The 18,938-nt window shown below is 43.2% G+C and overlaps 1 protein-coding gene across 1 annotated transcript in view; it reads left to right on the top strand.

The window, feature by feature from the left end:
* Positions 1–4,172: 4,172 nt before the first annotated feature.
* Positions 4,173–18,938, top strand: part of ZNF292 (zinc finger protein 292) — a 41,415-nt gene continuing 26,649 nt past the window's right edge. The window contains exon 1 of the mRNA XM_018554357.1: positions 4,173–4,535. Within this exon, the coding sequence (XP_018409859.1) occupies positions 4,359–4,535 (177 nt within the window). The 5' untranslated portion in view covers positions 4,173–4,358. The remainder of the gene's footprint in view (positions 4,536–18,938) is intronic.

The raw sequence follows: 18,938 nt of genomic DNA, 5'->3' as shown, positions 1-18,938 counted from the left end.
GCAAAATCATGGCAAAATCGCTGTAAAAATGCAGCAAAATGCAACATCTGGTCCGGAAAATGGTGTGAACTTGCCCTAAAGCGGACCTTTACCCCCTTTGACTAAAAATCCCATCAGCATACAGTTCTGCATGCTGATATGAAATCATCTTACATTCATGACCTAAACACACATTTTTATTTTACTTACATTTTTTTTCCCACTTTCTGGTCCACCTTGGCACAAATTATGTAATTTTGCCCAAGCATTGCATCCTGGGAAGATTACATCAGCAGAGCATTGCCGGGAAATCTCTTCTGTAATCTCATGAGATTTCAGGGAAAGGCATTTCCTTCCCTGAGATGATGTGCATGTCCTAGTCACATGTGCCAGAGTTCCAGGAAGTAAAGGGAGATGGATTAATCTGCCCTTAGTTAAATTGGCCAATGTGAGAAGAATGAGAAAGAAAAATAAGTTATGCAAAAAATAAAAAGCCGGCAATTATCTAGAAGTATCTGTTTACGGATTGTCCTTACTAAACATTTCTAAAGGTGTCTTTTGTTGTTTTGAAGATATGGGTAAAGTTCCTCTTTAACATTGCTCAGTCATGCATGACTATCCCAAAAACATGAGATACAAGACATTTACAAAATTTGCTCACATCGGAAGTGAGATAGTTAAGCGTGTTCAAGCAGTCGACCACAGTTGACTATAATTGATAAGGCTTAATATATATTTAGAGAATAGTTATGTTCTTACAACGCTGCACCTGTATGCTAAAAGTCATTATTATGAGCAGGCTATATTGCAATAGTCTTGGACACAAAACATTTTAGGTCTAGGACTAGGTGGAGCCTGGTTGGCTGAGTCAACCCCTGGTACATCCAAGATATTCTAAAAAGCCAGATCCCTCCCTTACTCTTTTCCACCTGGCAGATTTGGGAGTTCCTTTGTGTGCTCCAACTCCTTTCTGTTTCCTTAATTTAAAGAAATACAATCCGAACAGATATAATGGTCACAGCAGATGTGCAGACCCAGGAGCTCAAGTGGAATAATCTCCCCAGAGATGCAGTCTATAAAATTTATTAGGTGGTTATGAGGCAATGTATAGTGGCTTTGTATATATTTTATTTACAGTATTATGGTCAGGTCTACAAAAATACATTTAGAAATATTCTTTCTTGTAGTCATATTAGTATTATACATTCTCACGGTCAGCTGACCCTTTAGGCTCCGCTTTTTCCAGTTGCCTCTTACCTTCTGCCAGAGGATGCCTGTTGTTACACAGTTCAGTCTGCAATTTACACACACACACACACACACACACACAAGAGAATGAGTCAGAGGAGTGATTCTTCTCCCCCCTCCCACACTGTGAAGCTCTGTCGGAAGTTTTAATCTAGCCATACACGGCTGGAAAGAGAGAAGACGAAGAGTGTATGCCCAACCTAGACAGAGTGAGACAAAGTCAGTTTCTGCTATGCTCTCCCTTTGTATAACCTTAAAATGCTTAGGAAGTACTTTGTCATATTTTAAAGAAGAACTCCAGGAATTGTTGTCATTAACCCTTGCAGTGGGGCTATCCCCACACTGCAAGGGTTAAGTGCTCATTTGAGTCTAGATTAGAAAAAAAAGTCATACTCACCCGAAGCTCTAAACCGGCTTCTTCTTAGATCGGCCCTTCCGTCTCTCCCCCTCCTCTTCAGCGGTCTAAGGTCCTGTAAACCATCAACGTCTATACCCAGTGTATAGACATGAGGATGGTAAGGAATATTTCAATGCTGCAGGGAGGGGGAGACAGGCTGGAGGGAGCACTGTGACTGCTGACTAGCACAGAGTTTTGGGCAGGTATAACCTTGTTATTTTAGCACCTAGACGAACATGAGCACTTAACCCTTACAGTGCAGGGGTAGCCCCACTGCAAGGGCTAATAACAAAATTCCTGGAGTTCTTCTTTGACCACTTTAGTCCCTGAGCTTTATCTCCCTATACCCCTCTCGAGTCCCAGAGCATTTTATTTCCTTTGGAGATGTATTTGTTCTGCAATAATATACCTTTCAACTGTAGTTTACCTGAAATAATTATCTTTTTTTGTGGGAATATAGGGCTTTAATTTGGTTGCAGATTTGAATACATGTATTTTTATTTCCTAGGTTTTAATAATAAATGTTATTAAAATTGTAATAAAATAAGAAATTTGACATTCTTTCTGGCAACCATGGGTGCCGCGTCCTCCAGACTAAAGAGGAGAGCGACCTTCTGGCTTGTTATCAGCGCTCAGTTAAAAAGCCTGCATCTCTGGCGGGGGTGCATTGGTGTGTATGGAATGGGCAGCTTCCACATCTGGAAAGGCACCATCAATGCTGAAAGGTATATCCAGGTTTTAGAGCAGCATATGCTCCCATACAGATGACATCTTTTTCAGGGAAGGCCTTGCATATTACAGCAGGACAATGCTAAACTGCATACTACATCTATGACAATAGCATGGCTTCATAGTAGAAGAGTTCGGGTGCTTAACTGGCCTGCTTGCAGTCCAGACCTTTTACCAATTGTAAATATTTGGTGCATCTTGAAACAAAAGATATAACAAAAAAGGACTGTTGAGCAGTTGGAATCCTATATGGGATGGCATGGGACAACATTCCTCTCCCAAAACTCCAGCAACTGGTCTCCTCATTTCCCAGATGTTTACAAAGTGTTGTTATAGGAAGAGGGAATGTTACTCCGTGGTAAACATGGCCGTGTCCCAACTTTTTTGAGACATTTTGCTGCCATCAACTTCAATATTACATTATTTTTTTCTTAAAATGGCCCATTTTCTCAGTATAAACATTTGATATGTTTTCTATTTTCTATTGTGTATAAAATCTGGGTTTGTGAGATTTGCAAATCATTGTATTCTGTTTTTATGTAGATTTTACACAGCGTCCTAACTTTTTTGGAATTGGGGTTGTATGTGGACTACAATCCCTGCAGCTTAAAAGTTGTATTAAGTTATGATGGGAGTACTTCAGGCTTGTCAGCAGCTGTTTTGGCAGCAGCATAGGTTTTTTTAAATTGCTGTCTGAGTCACCTTGTCTATGTGTCCTGGTGGCCGTTAGCACTGACAGTAAAAGAAAATTCCAAATTTTGACTTGTCACCAGAACAGAAATACAGGTGAAATCTTCCAATGGGACACTAATTCTGTCCTAGAGAGAAGGATGAGAGATCAGAGATGGGGAATGCTGATCTTTCCTCCTTCTCTCTACTACGGTAGTAGCCACTGTTCTCGGTCCCGGGCACCGCAGGGGGACAGCGGTGCCCAGGATAAGCATCAGCGGCAACAGAGGGGCGTCCTGACTTCCTGTTTTAGGGTAAGGCTAGGTTCACACCTGAGCTGGTGAGCTGTTGTCGCATGTATTTGTTTGCTTTGAAACTGCGGTTGTCAATGCATAGAGATGTCTATGGGACCCAAACCGCCTGAAAATAGCTCCTGCACCTTTTTGCGCAACAGGCGATTTCGACCGCGCGATGCAAAGCAAAGGTATGAACAGCCTCAAATGATTTACATGCGGATCTCTGTTTTGTGCGATAGCCTGCGGATTTCGCCTAGGTGTGAACCTGGCCTAAATGGACATCTGTTGTAGATGGTGTCCTCCATTGTGATCTAGTACTGGACAGGAAGTTCAGGGAAGCCAAGCTAAGAGAGTTGGAGCTGTTTGGGAAAATAATGACCGTAAGTGCTTGGGGAAAAATATACAGAAATCCTTCACTGGGCAATGTACGGTGTGTTTGTTTTTATTTGGATCAGTTATTTGATCTGGTTCTATTATTGATTAATTCCATCTGGATTCATTATTGAGTCATTATTCGATCTGGATTCATTATTTGATCTGGATTCATTATTGAGTCATTATTTGATCTGGCTTCATTATTCGATCTGGTTTCATTGATTCATTATTCAATCTAGATTCATGATTGAAAACCAAGTCTGATAGTTTAATACTCCTTTATCTGCACTATGCTATAATGTATGACCATGTAATTAATGACCATGACCATTGCAGAAGCTCGTTTATTGAGACCCGTGACGTGCCTGGTTCTATTTCCTGACACTGGACAAGCCATTAGCTCGTTATTTGCTCTGCTCTATGGAGGAGATGTCACTTGTGCCGGAACACAACTAGACTGCAGCCAATAGGCGCTTCCTGTTCTGAGCAGCACTGAGCGCGCCCCGGCTCTGCGCGTATTGTGCCGCCGGTGACCAGCAGCCGCTCAGCGTGACCCTCCCCACCTCGACGTGCACGCCGCGACGTCGGAACGTGGCATTGTGGATAGTGACGCCGAGCGGCGGCGTGAGAGAGTTTGTGTGTACGAGACCGAGCGGGGTGTGAAGATGGCGGACGGGGAGGCTGAGCCGGAGAATGGCTCCTGCCCGGACCTGGCCGCCGAAATGCCCCGTTTGGAGGAGCGGCTGCTGGGCGTGGAAGGTCAGCTGCGGGCAGCGGGAGCCGGCGGAGGGGAAGACGAGGCCGTGCAGGCGGCGAGCGATTACTGCCAGCGCTTCTGTCAGGTGAGGAGAGGGCTCCGTGTGCACGGGCCTGGGCGCCATCTGACTGCTGTAATGGTGGAGGGTGCGCGGGGCGGGATCGCTGGCTCCTTTGTGTGTTTACATGCTGCATACATATGTAGAGAGGCCTGTCACCTTCTGTGCACTGCAGCCTCGGGGATCCCCTCCACAGGGTGTGTACATGCTCATCTCATGTTTAACCAGGCCGGCATGTGTCATGTGTGCCCATTGTACAGTGCTGGGTATATGACCTGCTTGGCCGCAGCCTTCTGTGTGTGACAGACAACATCCTCCATGGATCTCCCCGCCCCCACTCCTCTGATCTGCGGCCGCCCGCCTTCTGTCTGGAGCCAGACACTGGCATGTGTACGATCTGTACGGTGCTAGCTTTTGTATGGCGATGTAATGGATCTCTGTTCCTTATGGATGGTGTACAGGAAAGGTCCATTCAATGTCTGCTGTATTGTGAAGGGGGAAAGGGAATTGCTCACTTTTTTTCATTCTTGCATGCAGGGGACTCGGTGCTTCCTCTCGTGTTTAATGACCTTTTATGTCATATTTTGGTGCTGTCGTTGTTGCTGTGACTCCCTTCTGTAGCTTCTGTTTATTACTCACAGGTCAAATCCAAATACTTGCCACCTTCTGTAATCCTTTGTTGCATCTCTGTGCTGCTGTTCTCATGCAACCACTTCCGGTTTAGATGCATGCACTCCAGCGATGGCTGCATGGCATTTACTGGACCATGTCTGTGTAATGTGTATTGCAGTCTACATTGGAAGCCTGTGTGAAGGGGCAGGGACAGTGTTGTCACTCTCACAGGAAGTGTCTAAACAAGGACCCCTCTAGCAGGAGTGACAGGTCTTTTTAATAGACGCTGCAGCCTTAAAAAAAGGGTTGAGAATTCACTTTGATATTGCATTAAAAGAGAACTATGGCCCAAACCTTTTGGGTCATATGAGGACATTTACTAATGTCCTCCTGTGACCCAAAACTCAGCAAATAGTGGGCTATTGACCACTTTTGTTGACAGCACAGAGCCGTGCTATGGCCTGGAAAGATCCTGGCAATATTGTCAGGATCCACCCTGCTACCTGACTGACAGCTGGCTCTTCCTATCTAGAGCCTGCCCCACTTCCCCTTCTGTCCCTCTAAGGAGGGGGAATCCCTGTGGGGGGTGGTGACTGACTGTCACCGCTCTCTGTAGGGAGATGGTCGGGAACTGAGTGATCAGCGTTATGTGATCGCTTAGCTCTCAATCAATAGAGCCGACGTGTGTCAGTGTCACATGTTGGCTCTAATTATGGGTAGGAGTGTATTTTATTCACCCCATAGTTCTCCTTTTAAAGCTGAACTCCGAGATAAAATAATTTTTTGACAGTTGCTTTGTAGAAATCTGCTGATTGTTGGCCTATATCTGCCCGCTGCTGCATTTGATAAAACGTACTGTCGTGAATCCTGTATACTGCTGAAAGTGCCAAACCTGCGGCACTGAAACGTAGTCGCGGTCCTTGTACAGTTCTCACAGCGAGTTGCTAGCTACTCATAAAACATCATGGGGGAAATATTTTTAGAACTGGAGCAGTTGCCCATAGTAACCAATCAGCTTCTCTTCAGTTTGTTCTGTTAAAGGAGAATTATGAGGTGAGTGATTTTTCACTCAGCCTCATAATCTGAGCCGACCTGTGACAATGAAATTGTCACAGGTCGGCTCAGTAGATCGGGAAGTGAGCGAACACATACCGGCGTTCGCTCACTTCTCGATCCTGTGCCGGCAGAGAGACGTGACAGGGGAGGGACTGGATTTCCCTCCAGCGCTGACTGGCGGAAGGGGGCGGGTACAGCTGGCTCTGCCTCTAGATAGGCAGAGCCAGCTGTCTCTCACGCAGCTGGGTGGATCCAGACATAATTGTCGGGATCCGTTCCAGCTGCGGCGTCTCAGTATATACTGAGCTTTGGGTGACGGGAGGATGCTAGTTTGTGTCCTCCCGTTACCCTTAGGAGAACTATGGGGAAAAGCCGTAACCCCATAGTTCTACTTTAAGCTTTAAAAACGAATGATAGAAGCTGATTGGTTGCCATGAGCAACTACTTCAGATTCTGTCTGCTCCAGCTTTGATAAATTCCCATCCTTGTGTTCATTTCACAAGCTATAAGGCACTCTGATTGGACAAGCAGAGATTTTAATGTTCATTCTCCCCTTGTCCAATCACAGAGTGCTTTGTACTCTGTGAAAAGAACTCAAGACGTTTTATGAATGGCTGAGGTGGTGAGCCAGCAACCCCCCTAAGATGGTAGGGCAAACTCTGGCTCCAGCTGTGGTGATGCCTCTGGGAGTCATGCCTGTGGCTGTCAGTTTTGCAATGCCTAATAGGATTTGTGGTTGTACCACAACTGGAGGGCCGGGGGTTTGACTGCTCCCTGAGCTGTGACTGTAAGGCTGGGTTCACACCTAGGCGTATCGAATATGCGTGTTTCGTGACGCGTGCTTTTACTGCGATTCGTAATAAAAAACCGCTCGACAAACGCGTGTTTCTGAGGTCTACCTGGCTGTATCCCAATGGATACGCGTGGCAAATACGCCCCAAAGAAGCTCCTGTACTTATTTGGGCGTAGTGCGTTTTGCAGCGCATTCCTACACACTGTAAAACGCCCAGGTGTGAACCATACCCATAGGCAATCATTGCTTTTCACATGTTGAGCGTTTTTACAGAGCGTAGGAATGCGCTGTAAAACGCCCAGGTGTGAACCAGGCCTAAGGTTCAGTTCTATACAGGAATCATGACAGCAAGTTTTACCAAATGTAGCAGCAGTCAGATATGGGACAACAATCGGTATAGTTATTTTATATTTACAAAGCAATTTTCTAAATATTTTTTATTTTGTAGTACAGCTTGAGCATGTTGAAATTTATGAGATTTGAGTGCTTAGGGTTTAGATACACCTTTTAACGCCCCTTGACCCAGTAATGTGTGTTCTGACATTCTTGCATGGGTTACATTTTTGCAGATTGGTTTTTGTGATCATTTATGCTATGACAATTGTGGCTTCTGCTTACTCCTCACAGGTCACATCCCAATACAGGCCTCCTGTTATAGTATTTTGTTTGTGTCAAGGAGTTGTTAGATATTTAAAGAAAAACATATAATGCCAATATGCATATACAACAGGGTGAGGACTTGTTTACACCATTGCGTTGCAGTACTGCAGTTTATACAGCATAGCACAGTCGCTGGGAGGTGTGTTGGTATCATTCAAATGAATGGCAATGCACCAGCGCATGGTCCCGTACAGTACGTGCACTGAGCGATAGCGTGTGCTAAATACACAGATACCGTGCAGTGCTAGAAAGCAGTAGATATATGCAAAAACATTTTAAAAAATAAGTTACCAAAAATGTAATTACCTCATGTCGCCGCCGCTCGCTCCCATCTCAAGATCTGAAGCTTCTCGAGCGGCCGCGCCGGATGATGGGGTGGGCGCATGCGCAGTAGAGATCTTCGGCGGGGAGAAGAGACACAGTGGAGGTGAATGCATGCAGCCGACAGACATAGAAGACACAGACAGCAGTCTGATGGATCAGAGACCTGCACCAGCGCAGGAGGGTTTGCTGAATACAAGTGGAAGGAAGAAGGTGAACAGATCAAGAGGCATAATTTAGGGTAAGTCCTTAAAGCAGCATGGGGTGGGGAGGAAAAGATTTGTGACTTTAATGTCACTTTAACAACCCTTCTCGGTCCCATTTTGATCCATAACCCTGTTGTTCATTAACAGGTTATTTTTATTTCTGTTTGTGCTGTGCTATAGCTGCTTCCAAGGCCTAGACCCAATATATAGGGGTTCCTAAATGGGATCTAAAGCACTAGGCACTGTCCCCGTTTTCAGATTCTCACCGTGTAAAGCCCCACTGTTCATTCACAATTGTAAACGATCAGCCAGCACTGCAGGGCTATGTGATCTATCTGCAGGTGCAGTGTATGGTTACGAGCAGCCAGCAGATGGATCACATACCCCTACAGCACTGACTGCTTATCACACTAAAGCTGGCCATACACCTTACAATTATCTGCAGATTTTCTGTGGTCAGATGCAAGCGCACACTGCCCGTTCAGCATTCCAATCATCGGAAGCCCGCCCCTAAAGAAGGCGAGCTTGCGATGTTCGCAAGTACTATCTTCCTGTCCAAGATGGGCAGATTATATGTTTTTTTTAATTACCTTACAACCATTGCAAGACAAGTCTTGCGATAGTTGTAAGGTGTATGGGCACCATACAACTATCAGTCAGTTCTGCAGGGCTATGTGATCTATCTGCAGGTGCAGTGTATGGTTACTAGCAGCCAGCAGGTAGATCACATAGCCCTACAGCACTGACTGCTTGTGTGTTGGTGTGATAAGCAGTCAGTGCTGTAGGACTATGTGATCTGGCTCCTAGTACACTGTGTGACCTAACATACACTGCATAGATCACGCTGCCTTGCAGCTCTGACTGATCTTTTACTAGTGGATTATGAATGGCGCTGACCCCTCCCTCTGCTTAACTGAATGATGGTGCTCCTTTTTAGGGTGTCCTGCTGTTAAAAACAAGTGCTATCAGGGGTGTGGGTGACGGACAAACAGGCTGCTGGTCGTGTGTTATTGTGAATGAGCAGGGAGCGCTGCAGGGCTATGTGATTTATCTGCTGGTTGCTAGTAAACTTGCATTAAATTGGCAGATCACCCAGCCCTGCAGTGCTGACTGATCTTTTACTAGTGGATTATGAATGGAGCTGACCCCCTCCCCCTGCTTTGCTGAATGACGGTCCCTGTTTTCAGGGTGTCCTGCTGCTAAAGAGAAGTGCTGTCAGGGGCTGGCTGCTAAAAGTGTACAGCCGGCCAGAGCACTTGTACAAAATGAGCGTTGGCTCCCCTGCTCTACATTTAGCCCTGCTTGCCCGTTGTGTAAGCATTGTCACCCTCGAACAGGATGTGTTTTATTATCAGATGCAGCAGGTAAAAATTAGAAAAGCCTAAAAAGGAAACTAATGCAGTCGCCACATCTGGGTACTGAACTTCTTGTGATACCGGCAATATGTTGGAAGTGATTTGAAGGAAGCTCCTTTATCAAGAACTTACTCCTATTCCCTACAGACTGGTAAATCACCAGAAGAGGAGGGTTACCAAGACAGGTGAGCATTAGCAAGTGGTCAGGCACATGGCAGTGCTAATGCATTGAGAATGCTTTAGTGTGCTCATTAGAAATTGGGTTGCAGTGGTGGGCTGGAGTCACTTGTTCTGGTCATCCCGGTAGAGTCCCCCAAGGTTTTCCTGTAGTAAATGGAGTGCTTTGCTTTAACTAAAGACAAATGCCATTGTCCCTGCCTAATAGCAAGCCTCCAACTCTGTGGGTGCATTGAACTTTGAGTTTATACAGACCAAGCATGTCAAAATAGCTCCAAAACAATGCCAGAACAGCGTCTAATTAGGATTTTTGAAAGAAAGCTGATGGAAATTATGGTTGCACACATATTCTGTTTGCTCCCGGAGTCCTCCTTTGTATGGCAATGTATGTACTGCGCATCTCCATGGAAACAGACCTAACGGAGATCCTCCAAAGCAGGGAGGAGAAGCTAATTTTCTAGCCCCTAAATGTGACCATCACACATTTTATTAATATTTCTCCATGTTTTTTAATGTCTTTATGGGTTCATTCTGGTTGGCTAAATAGCCCCCTGGCTTCTGCTGTTGCCATTCTCCACTGTACTTAGAACCTATGTATATTTTGCACTCATTGGAGAGATTTCCTCACACTTCCTTGTGCGTCACCAGGATGGGATGTATGGCAAAATTAATGAAATGGAGACGGGTAGAAATTTGAAATGTTTTTTGTTTTCCTCCTCAAACGCGTATCCTGCGTAAGTCTAGCACTGTCTTGTGGCTTTTCAGATTAGATGGTTGCTTTTGTTCCCACAGTCCTTGAAGGCACATTTATCTTCACCAAATGTAGTGTTTCACTGCCTACATTTTTATGCATTTTAATGTGGAACTGACGCCATAACCTTTTCCTAGTTTGGTTAAAGATTGAGAAGTCTTAGACTGTCTTTTTTTTTTTTTAATGCTGTCTCTTATTGGGACACAACAGGAAGTGAGAGAAAATCCCAACCTTGGCAATTATCATTGGAACAGATGTCACTACCAACTACACCTGTTCTGGTGACAACTAACATTGTGAGAGTTGAGCACTACATATTGCTGAATGTTGAAGGCGGTGCTGTATATATGGCTGCCGTGGGTGTAAAGACAGTATATCAGATCGTATTGTTGATTCCTACATTTTTCAAAGATTTGGGAATAAAATGCTGGGGTCTATAATATACTTTTTTGCAATGTGAGCAACCTGTCCCATTTGTAATGCTTCGATGTAAGCTGGAATTCCAGACATAACCTTTTTGTTCTGGATAGAGTGAAGATGGTAAGCTCTGTCAGACATTGTCATCGTCTCTCCTCGTTTGAAGTGGTTACCTGTAATCACTGCAGCATGAAGTAAAAGGGAATTTCCCCAATGTGTATACAAATAAGACCAGACTGCTTGTGTTAACAGTGATTTGGCATCATTACCAGTAAGTATTATGGCACCATACAGATATTGGCTGCCACTGTTAGAATAAGGGGATTTCTTTATTCATGTTTGTAAATCTGCTATAGCAATAAAGTTGTGTGTCAAAAAAAGTAATAAAAAAAATTAAAGAATCATAAAAAAAATAAAGCATAAAAAATTTTTTTTACGTCCCCCGCCCCCCACATACACACTCAGATATGCGTCGGGTGCGCCTATGTGCGAAAACGCCTATTGTGCCGCACGTTACATATCGCCACAAACGTGGGAGTGAGAGCAATAATTTTAGGGCCATCAATCACTGATAACACTAAACCGATGAGCAGTGAAAGCATTTTAAGCGTCGCCTATGGGCGTATTTTGCGGGCACACACAATTTTAAGGCTTGACATGTTTGGTGTCTATTTACCCGACGTGACCCTGACTTTTATGTTTTACCAAAAATATGGGTATAAATGTTTTATAACAGTGAAGAGAAATGTTTTTTTCTTTTACATTTACGGTACTTTTTCCATTGTATAGTAAAGAAAAAAAAAAACCCCCGAGGTGATTATATACCTCCCAAAAGAAAGCTCTATCTGTCGCCAAAAATATATATAATTTCAAAATGTGGCAAACATAGTTAAAATGAACCTGTGCATTGCCGTTGCCCTAGCTGCATGTGCTCGCCTATCCTTGTCTCCACCACCATGTTTGGCTGCCAGAAGCAGGTGAACTAAACTCATAGCTTGCACATGGCTCTGGACACACACACACACTATGTCGCATGACTACATATCACGCCTGTTTCATGTGGAGACCATATGGAGTGAGCCACATGCAAATTCATATATCCTTCATACCCAAAAGTACCAGTTGTTGTCAGCACTCGTGACAGCTGAACATTATTCAGATTGTTGTGCTTTGTATCCTGTGGTTTGACACTTGCTGTTGTGTTTTTTTTTTTTTTTTTTTTTTTTTAAGTTTTTTTTTAACCTGTGCTCTTCGTCCTTTTTTTTTTTTTTTTATACTTTCATGCACTGTGCTGGGTGTTTTGTACTTCACAGTGCACCACTTTTACACACTGTGTGTTACATATTCTAGGGCTGAGCAAAATCATGCACTCCATGATGAATTGGTTATGTTGAAAAGAAAGTACACCCTTTGTGAATTTTTTGGTTTTAAAGCAGAACTCGGGGAATTTTTTTAAATTAAACCATGGAGTGCATGATTTTTTTTTAGCACTGCACTCCACTGCAAGTGGAACTTTCACGGCGCTCCCTATAGCTTGTCCCCTCCTCTGCAGCACATTGGAATGTTCTTCAGCGTCCTCACATCTATACACAGTGCATAGAACATGATGATTTACGGGACTGTAAAGCCCATTTCCACTTCCATGACCCGCTCAAATCTGGCCCCATTATCCCCCCCTCCTACTGTACTTACCACGCTGACCAATGAGAAGTGCTTTTTTTGCATCGTTAAACTTATTTTTTGGACAAGGAAAGTAGATTGGCCCCCTACTTTAGCCCTTGGACAAGTATTTATTTTATTTTTTTTTAATTTCCACACCCCTGATTATAGTTTCCCTTTTAACACTGAACCTATTCTGTAGTCACATGACCACGCTGATCAATGAAATGTATTTCTTACTACTGGGGCGTCACACAGGTTTGTGCAGCAGGGGCTCATGGAGGTAGTGAGGAACTGTAGGTAAGTTCACTATTTCACGTTTTGTGAGAAAGTGAACTTATCCTTTAATAGTAGTGGAAATGTTACACCTTTTTATAGTAATTTCTTTGTATTCCATGGATTTCCATTAGCTTTCTTTCTAGGTGGCGGATGTTAGAACAGGATGTGAATGGAAATCTTGTCATGGATGAAGACCACATTTAAAACCTGTTGTATAAAACTCAGCCAGCAACAGCATTTAAAACCTGGTTATGGTTGTAATTTCTTAATGCTCCAAGGTGGGGAGAAAAATGGCTGGAGTTGGTTTTGATATTTTAGCATGTAACCTTAACCCCTAAAATTCTGTGTTTTATACCGCTTTCTATGACACTGTAACCCTCCAATATTTTTTCTTGTATTCCATGGATTTCCATTAGCTTTCTTTCTAGGTGGCGGATGTTAGAACAGGATGTGAATGGAAATCTTGTCATGGATGAAGACCACATTTAAAACCTGTTGTATAAAACTCAGCCAGCAACAGCATTTAAAACCTGGTTATGGTTGTAATTTCTTAATGCTCCAAGGTGGGGAGAAAAATGGCTGGAGTTGGTTTTGATATTTTAGCATGTAACCTTAACCCCTAAAATTCTGTGTTTTATACTGCTTTCTATGACACTGTAACTCTCCAATATTTTTTTTCCCCCTCCAATGTTAGTGTAGGAACTTACCTTAAATGATGCCTCTTAATCCGATCTTTTTCCTTACTTTCGTTTTTAGCTGTCCCTCCCGCTCTCCTATGTCCTCCGCTCGTGTCCCACGGAGTTTGTGCAGGTGCACACTGCTCCATATACTTACCTTGTGTGTCTCCTCGTCTCCCGGCCGAACATCTGAACTGCGCATGTGCCCTCCCCAAAGATCCTTTGCGGCCGCCCGAGACATTTTCAGATGTTCGGACGGGAGCGCGCGGCCAAGACACAGGTAAGTTTATGCCTCTTTCAAAAGGTTTTTTTTTAAGTTTTTGCATTTATATACTGCTTGTTTGCAGTAGATATATGTAAAAAAAAACGTGAGGGTTTAATAACCCTTTTAACCATAGCATCTAGACTACTAGTCATTAGTTCAGTGTTTCTCTGGAAAAGCTAGCATTTTCAAGGAGGTGGGCACAATGTTAGTCTTGCAATAGATCTTTGATTGAAACCTTTTTTAGCACTTAACAGTTGTGCTCAAAAGTTTGCATACCCTGGCCGCAATCGTGAAATTTTGGTATTGATATAAAAAATATGACTGATCATGCCACAAAACCTTCTTTTATTTAAGGATAGTGATCGTATGAAGCTATTTATCATCACATAGTTGTTTGGCTCCTTTTTCAGGCGATTTTATTGCGTAAAACACAGAAATGCATTGAAGTCTATGGAAGCTGTTGACACGTTTACGATTTGTCGCGTTTTAGACATTGCCTTTCGTTCACAAATGTGCAGGAGCTGTTTTCGGGCGATTGTTGTGCGTTTTGGGTCCCATAGATTTGCATTGCAAAATTGCACGTTCTGTTCAATAGGTGATTTGGGAGTGATAATCGCATGACACAGCATATGAGAGGAACATGAGAGGAACATGAACGTAGGTCATGGCTGTTTTTGCTTCTGATTGGACACCTGTACATCTCTATGGAGTACAAAACGTGCGTTCTTATGAACACAATCGCTAAAAGAAAGCCGGAAAACCGTGCGACAACCGCTATCGCCTAGGCGTGAACCTGGCCTAAATAATACCAGAAATCGCCCAAATGGCCCTGATCAAAAGTTTACATACCCTGGAAGGTTTGGCCTTGTTACAGACACACAAGGTGACGCACACAGGTTAAAATGGCAATTAAAGGTTCATTGCCCACATCTGTGGCTTTTTAAATTGCAATTAGTGCCTGTGTATATATAGTCAGAGTTTGTTAGCTCTCACGTGGATACACTGAGCAGGCTAGATACTGAGCCATGGGGAGCACAAAAGAACAGTCAAAAGACCTGTAACAAGGTGATGGAAAAGGATATAACAAGATATCCAAAGCCTTGAAAATGCCAGTCGGTACTGATCAATCGCTTATTAACCCCTTCGTGACGGGAGACGTACACTGTACGTCCAGCCACAAAGGGACCAAATGACTCGTCATGTACACTGTACGTGACGAGTTATTTGCTGCACTAGAAGGCTGCTAACCGCTGAGAATCAGCGGTTACCTTTCAGTAATGGATGTCTAACTATCTAGAGATCCATTACTGAAAGGGTTAACCTTTTTCAGACACCCGATACCTTAATATCGGGTGTCTGAGAGTCACAGCAAAGCGGACACACATGTCGGCTTTTGCCGGCATTCTGACAGCTCGTATAGATCGAGAGATATCTCTCTCAAGCTATACTGGCTTTTTTTTTTTTTTTATCTTTTGACTTTCAAGAATAGATACAAAATGTTATGTATTAGACACATAATGTATCTATTCTTGAAAGTAGAATGTTTAAGTTTTCTGAAACATTCACTGACAGCTGAATCCTGAACTGCTGCAGGATCAGTGTCACTAACTTATTATCGGCTGTTCTGAAGTTTGAAGCAGCCTGATAATAAAAAAATTTTATTAATTTATCAAGCAGTAATAGTGAGATTAATTCACAATGACTGCCTGATATAATTAAATAAATAAAATTTGTCAGTATAAAAAAAGTGAAAAGTGTAAATAAATTAAAAAAAATAGTGAAAAGTGTAAAAAAATTAAAAATAAGGGACAAATAAATGAATGTATGTATTGCATTTTTTTTTAGCTGTGCTGGTTTTGTTAAAAAAAAATACTACAAATCAAAACTGGGAAAAAAAGTTTTTTTTTACGTTTTTTCCTCTTTTTTTAATTTGTATTTGTCCTAAGTGAGGCGTTAGACACACATATGTGATATAAATATATAGCCCTATCTGTCCTCTAAAAAACAATATATAATATGTGTGGGTGCACTTTGTAAGAAAGTATATTACTGACGTGGAAGAATCACACAGCAAAAATGTCAAAAGTGTGTCAGTCATTTACGAACAGAAACCAAAAACAAGCTCAGTCATGAAGGGGTTAAGAAGTGGAAAATTCGGGGTCTCTTGAAGCCAAGGTCAGATAGACCAAGAAAGATTGCAGCCACAACTGAAGAATTGTTCGGGATACAAAGAAAACCCCAGGAGAAATACAGGCTGCTCTGGAAAAAGACGGTGTGTTTGTTTTAAGGAGCACAATACGACGATACTTGAACAAAAATTAGCTGCATAGTGGAGTTGCCAGAAAGAAGCCATTACTGCACCAATGCCACAAAAAAGCCCGATTTACAATATACCCGACAACACCTTGATGCTCCTCACCGCTTCTGGGACACTGTAATTTAGAATGACGAGACCAAAATGGAGCTTTATGGTCACAACCATAAGCACTATGTTTAAAGGGGTTTAACGAGGCCTATAGCAACAAGAATACCATCCCCACTGTGAAGCATGGTGGTGGCTCACTGATGTTTGGGGGGAGGGGGGGTGAGCTCTAAAGGCACGGGCAATCTTGTGATAATTGACAGCAAGATGAATGCAGCATGTTATCAGAAAATGCTGGCAGACACTTTGCATTCTTCTACATGAAAGCTGCGCATGGGACTCTCTTGGATTTTCCAGCATGACAATGACCCTAAGCATAAGGCCAAGTTGACCCTCCAGTGGTTACAGCAGAAAAAGGTGAAGGTTCTGGAGTGGCCATCACAGTCTACTGACCTTAATATCATTGAGCCACTCTGGGGAGATCCCAAACGTGCGGTTCATACAAGATGACCAAAGACTTTCTCTAGTCTGATTTCACAGACCTACCTACCCGCTTGGAGTTCCTTATTGCGCAAGATATGTCTGATTGATAGAATCCCATGGCGTTTGTGAAAGCTGTGGTATTTGCCGTCTACAGGGGAACGGTGAGATTTGGAAATAATTTCTTAAGCAGAAAATGTTACAAACGTTGTTCTCTGAAGTCCCACTCTGACACATGACTGATTGTTAGTACCTAAAACGTGTCATTGTCTAAACTGGGATTAGGAGACTGGGGACTTTGTGATAGTTTATTGGTAGGCAGTCAGATTTTACTCCTAACTCTATGCTTAAAGGAGAACTATGAGATGAGTGATTTCCACTCGCCTCCTAGTTCTAGCCGACCAGTGACAATGAGACTGTCACAGGTCGGCTCAGTAGATCGGACATATACCGGACACATACCGGGTTTGCTCACCTTTCGATCCTGTCACGGCTCTCTGCCATGGCAGGGGGAGGGGCTGGATTCCCCTCTCCCCGCTCCGATCTGCCAGCGCTGACTGGCGGAACGGACGGGGGAGGGGGCGGGTACAGCTGGCTCTGCCTCTAGATAGGCAGAGCCAGCTGTCATTCACGCAGCTGGGCGGATCTTGATGTTGGGATCCGCTGCGGTGTTTCAGTAGCTTGCGTTATACTGAGCTTAGGGTAACGGGAGGACGCTAGTTTCTCCCGACGCTAGTCCTCCCGTTACCCTAAGGAGAACTATGGGGAAAAACACTGACCCCATAGTTCTCCTTTTAAAGTGACACTAAACTCAGGACTTAAATGTTAAAAATGCATTCAAGTACGTTAATCCTTAACAAAAATGTATCTTATTTGTGCATCACTCAGCTGTAGGTCCTCAAATCATCTCTGAATTGGTGCCGACACTGTCCTTCCTTCTGGAGGGTGGCTACTTTTGTCCCCCTTGGCCCCTGGGTGTTGTAAAGTAGCTACGGTTCCAAGCTCACTCCCATTAAAAACTGTAATTTCAATATAAATACAGACATTCCTCGGTTACCGACTTACCTGCTTTGCGACCACTCGCACTTACGACCGACCGCCGAGCGACCTCCGACCTCGTGTGTCAGCGTCAGTGCGACGTGTCGCCGGTGGAAGTGACGTCCTCCGATCTTCACTGCGGGTCCCGGTAAGTATTTTAATTGCCCGATGTACAGTACACTGTTCGGTACTGTACATCTGCAACGCTATACAGTACTGTACTAATACAGTACTGTATAGAGTTCCTCACTTAATGACCAATTCGTTTAACGACCTGGTCGTAGGAACGGAACTCGGTCGTTAAGTGAGGAATACCTGTAGTAAATTCTTTTTTTGTTTTTGTTTGTGGAACCAAATTGGTTTTAAGAATGCTTTCAACAGTCTACCTGCGTGCCCGGGTGTTTTCATTATGATTGAATGTTCTGGTCTGTGCCTAAGGGTTTGTACAACCGGAAACCTGTCCCACTGAGGTAAGCTTTTTCTCCCATACATTATATATGTATGATGTGAACAGGGCACATAGAAAACAATTGTTTTCTATATGCCCTTCTTACACCATACGTATGCAGTGGTGTGCAGAAAAATGCAGCTCAGCAGACATGGTGTAAACTAGGCGTAAAACCTTTAGTTATTAACTGGGAGTGCAACAAGAATCCCAAAATGAATTTATTTCGAGGATGCTACAATTTTATTTTAACACATCACAATTTTTTATGACTCTCACAATAACCAGATACAGCGATGGTTTATGGGTACAACACGTACACCTTGTACTAACCTGTATCTGGGTTGGTTGTGAGCGGCAAATTTTTTCTGATGATGAATATCAGGATTTTGTTCATGACATTATCTTTTAGGTGGTGTCAGGATGATATGGATGGGATCAGAGGAGTAATTTGAAAGATTTTATTTTTAGACTGATTGTGAATGACATCTGTCAGTTGGCATATCATGACAAGAGAAAAGTAACTTTTTTGATTTACTGGTAAAGATCAATGCAAATAATAAATGAACAATTAAACTATACTACTAGTGATGTAGCCCTGGTCTCAGGTGCATCCTGGAAAGGTTACATCCAGTGCTGGGAAATCCCTTCTGTATACTGCAAGATCTCAGGGAAAGACATTTTCCCCTGTATGATGTGCATGGTCACATGTGCCAGAATTTCAGGAAGTAAAGGGAGATGGATTCACACAGAAAATGGCCACACTGAGAAAAATGCAGTGAGAATGAAAAAGTAGAGGTGCACCGAAATGCAAATTTCAAAACCGAAATATAAAAATTGTCAGGCCGAAACCGAAAATTGTTTTTTTTACCTTTTT

This window comes from Nanorana parkeri, unplaced genomic scaffold (assembly GCF_000935625.1).
Source record: "Nanorana parkeri isolate BGI_ZX_2015 unplaced genomic scaffold, ASM93562v1 scaffold154, whole genome shotgun sequence".
NCBI lineage: Eukaryota > Metazoa > Chordata > Amphibia > Anura > Dicroglossidae > Nanorana > Nanorana parkeri.
The sequence above is the reverse complement of the archived record's forward strand: the minus strand, read 5'-3'. Positions and strand labels throughout refer to the sequence as shown.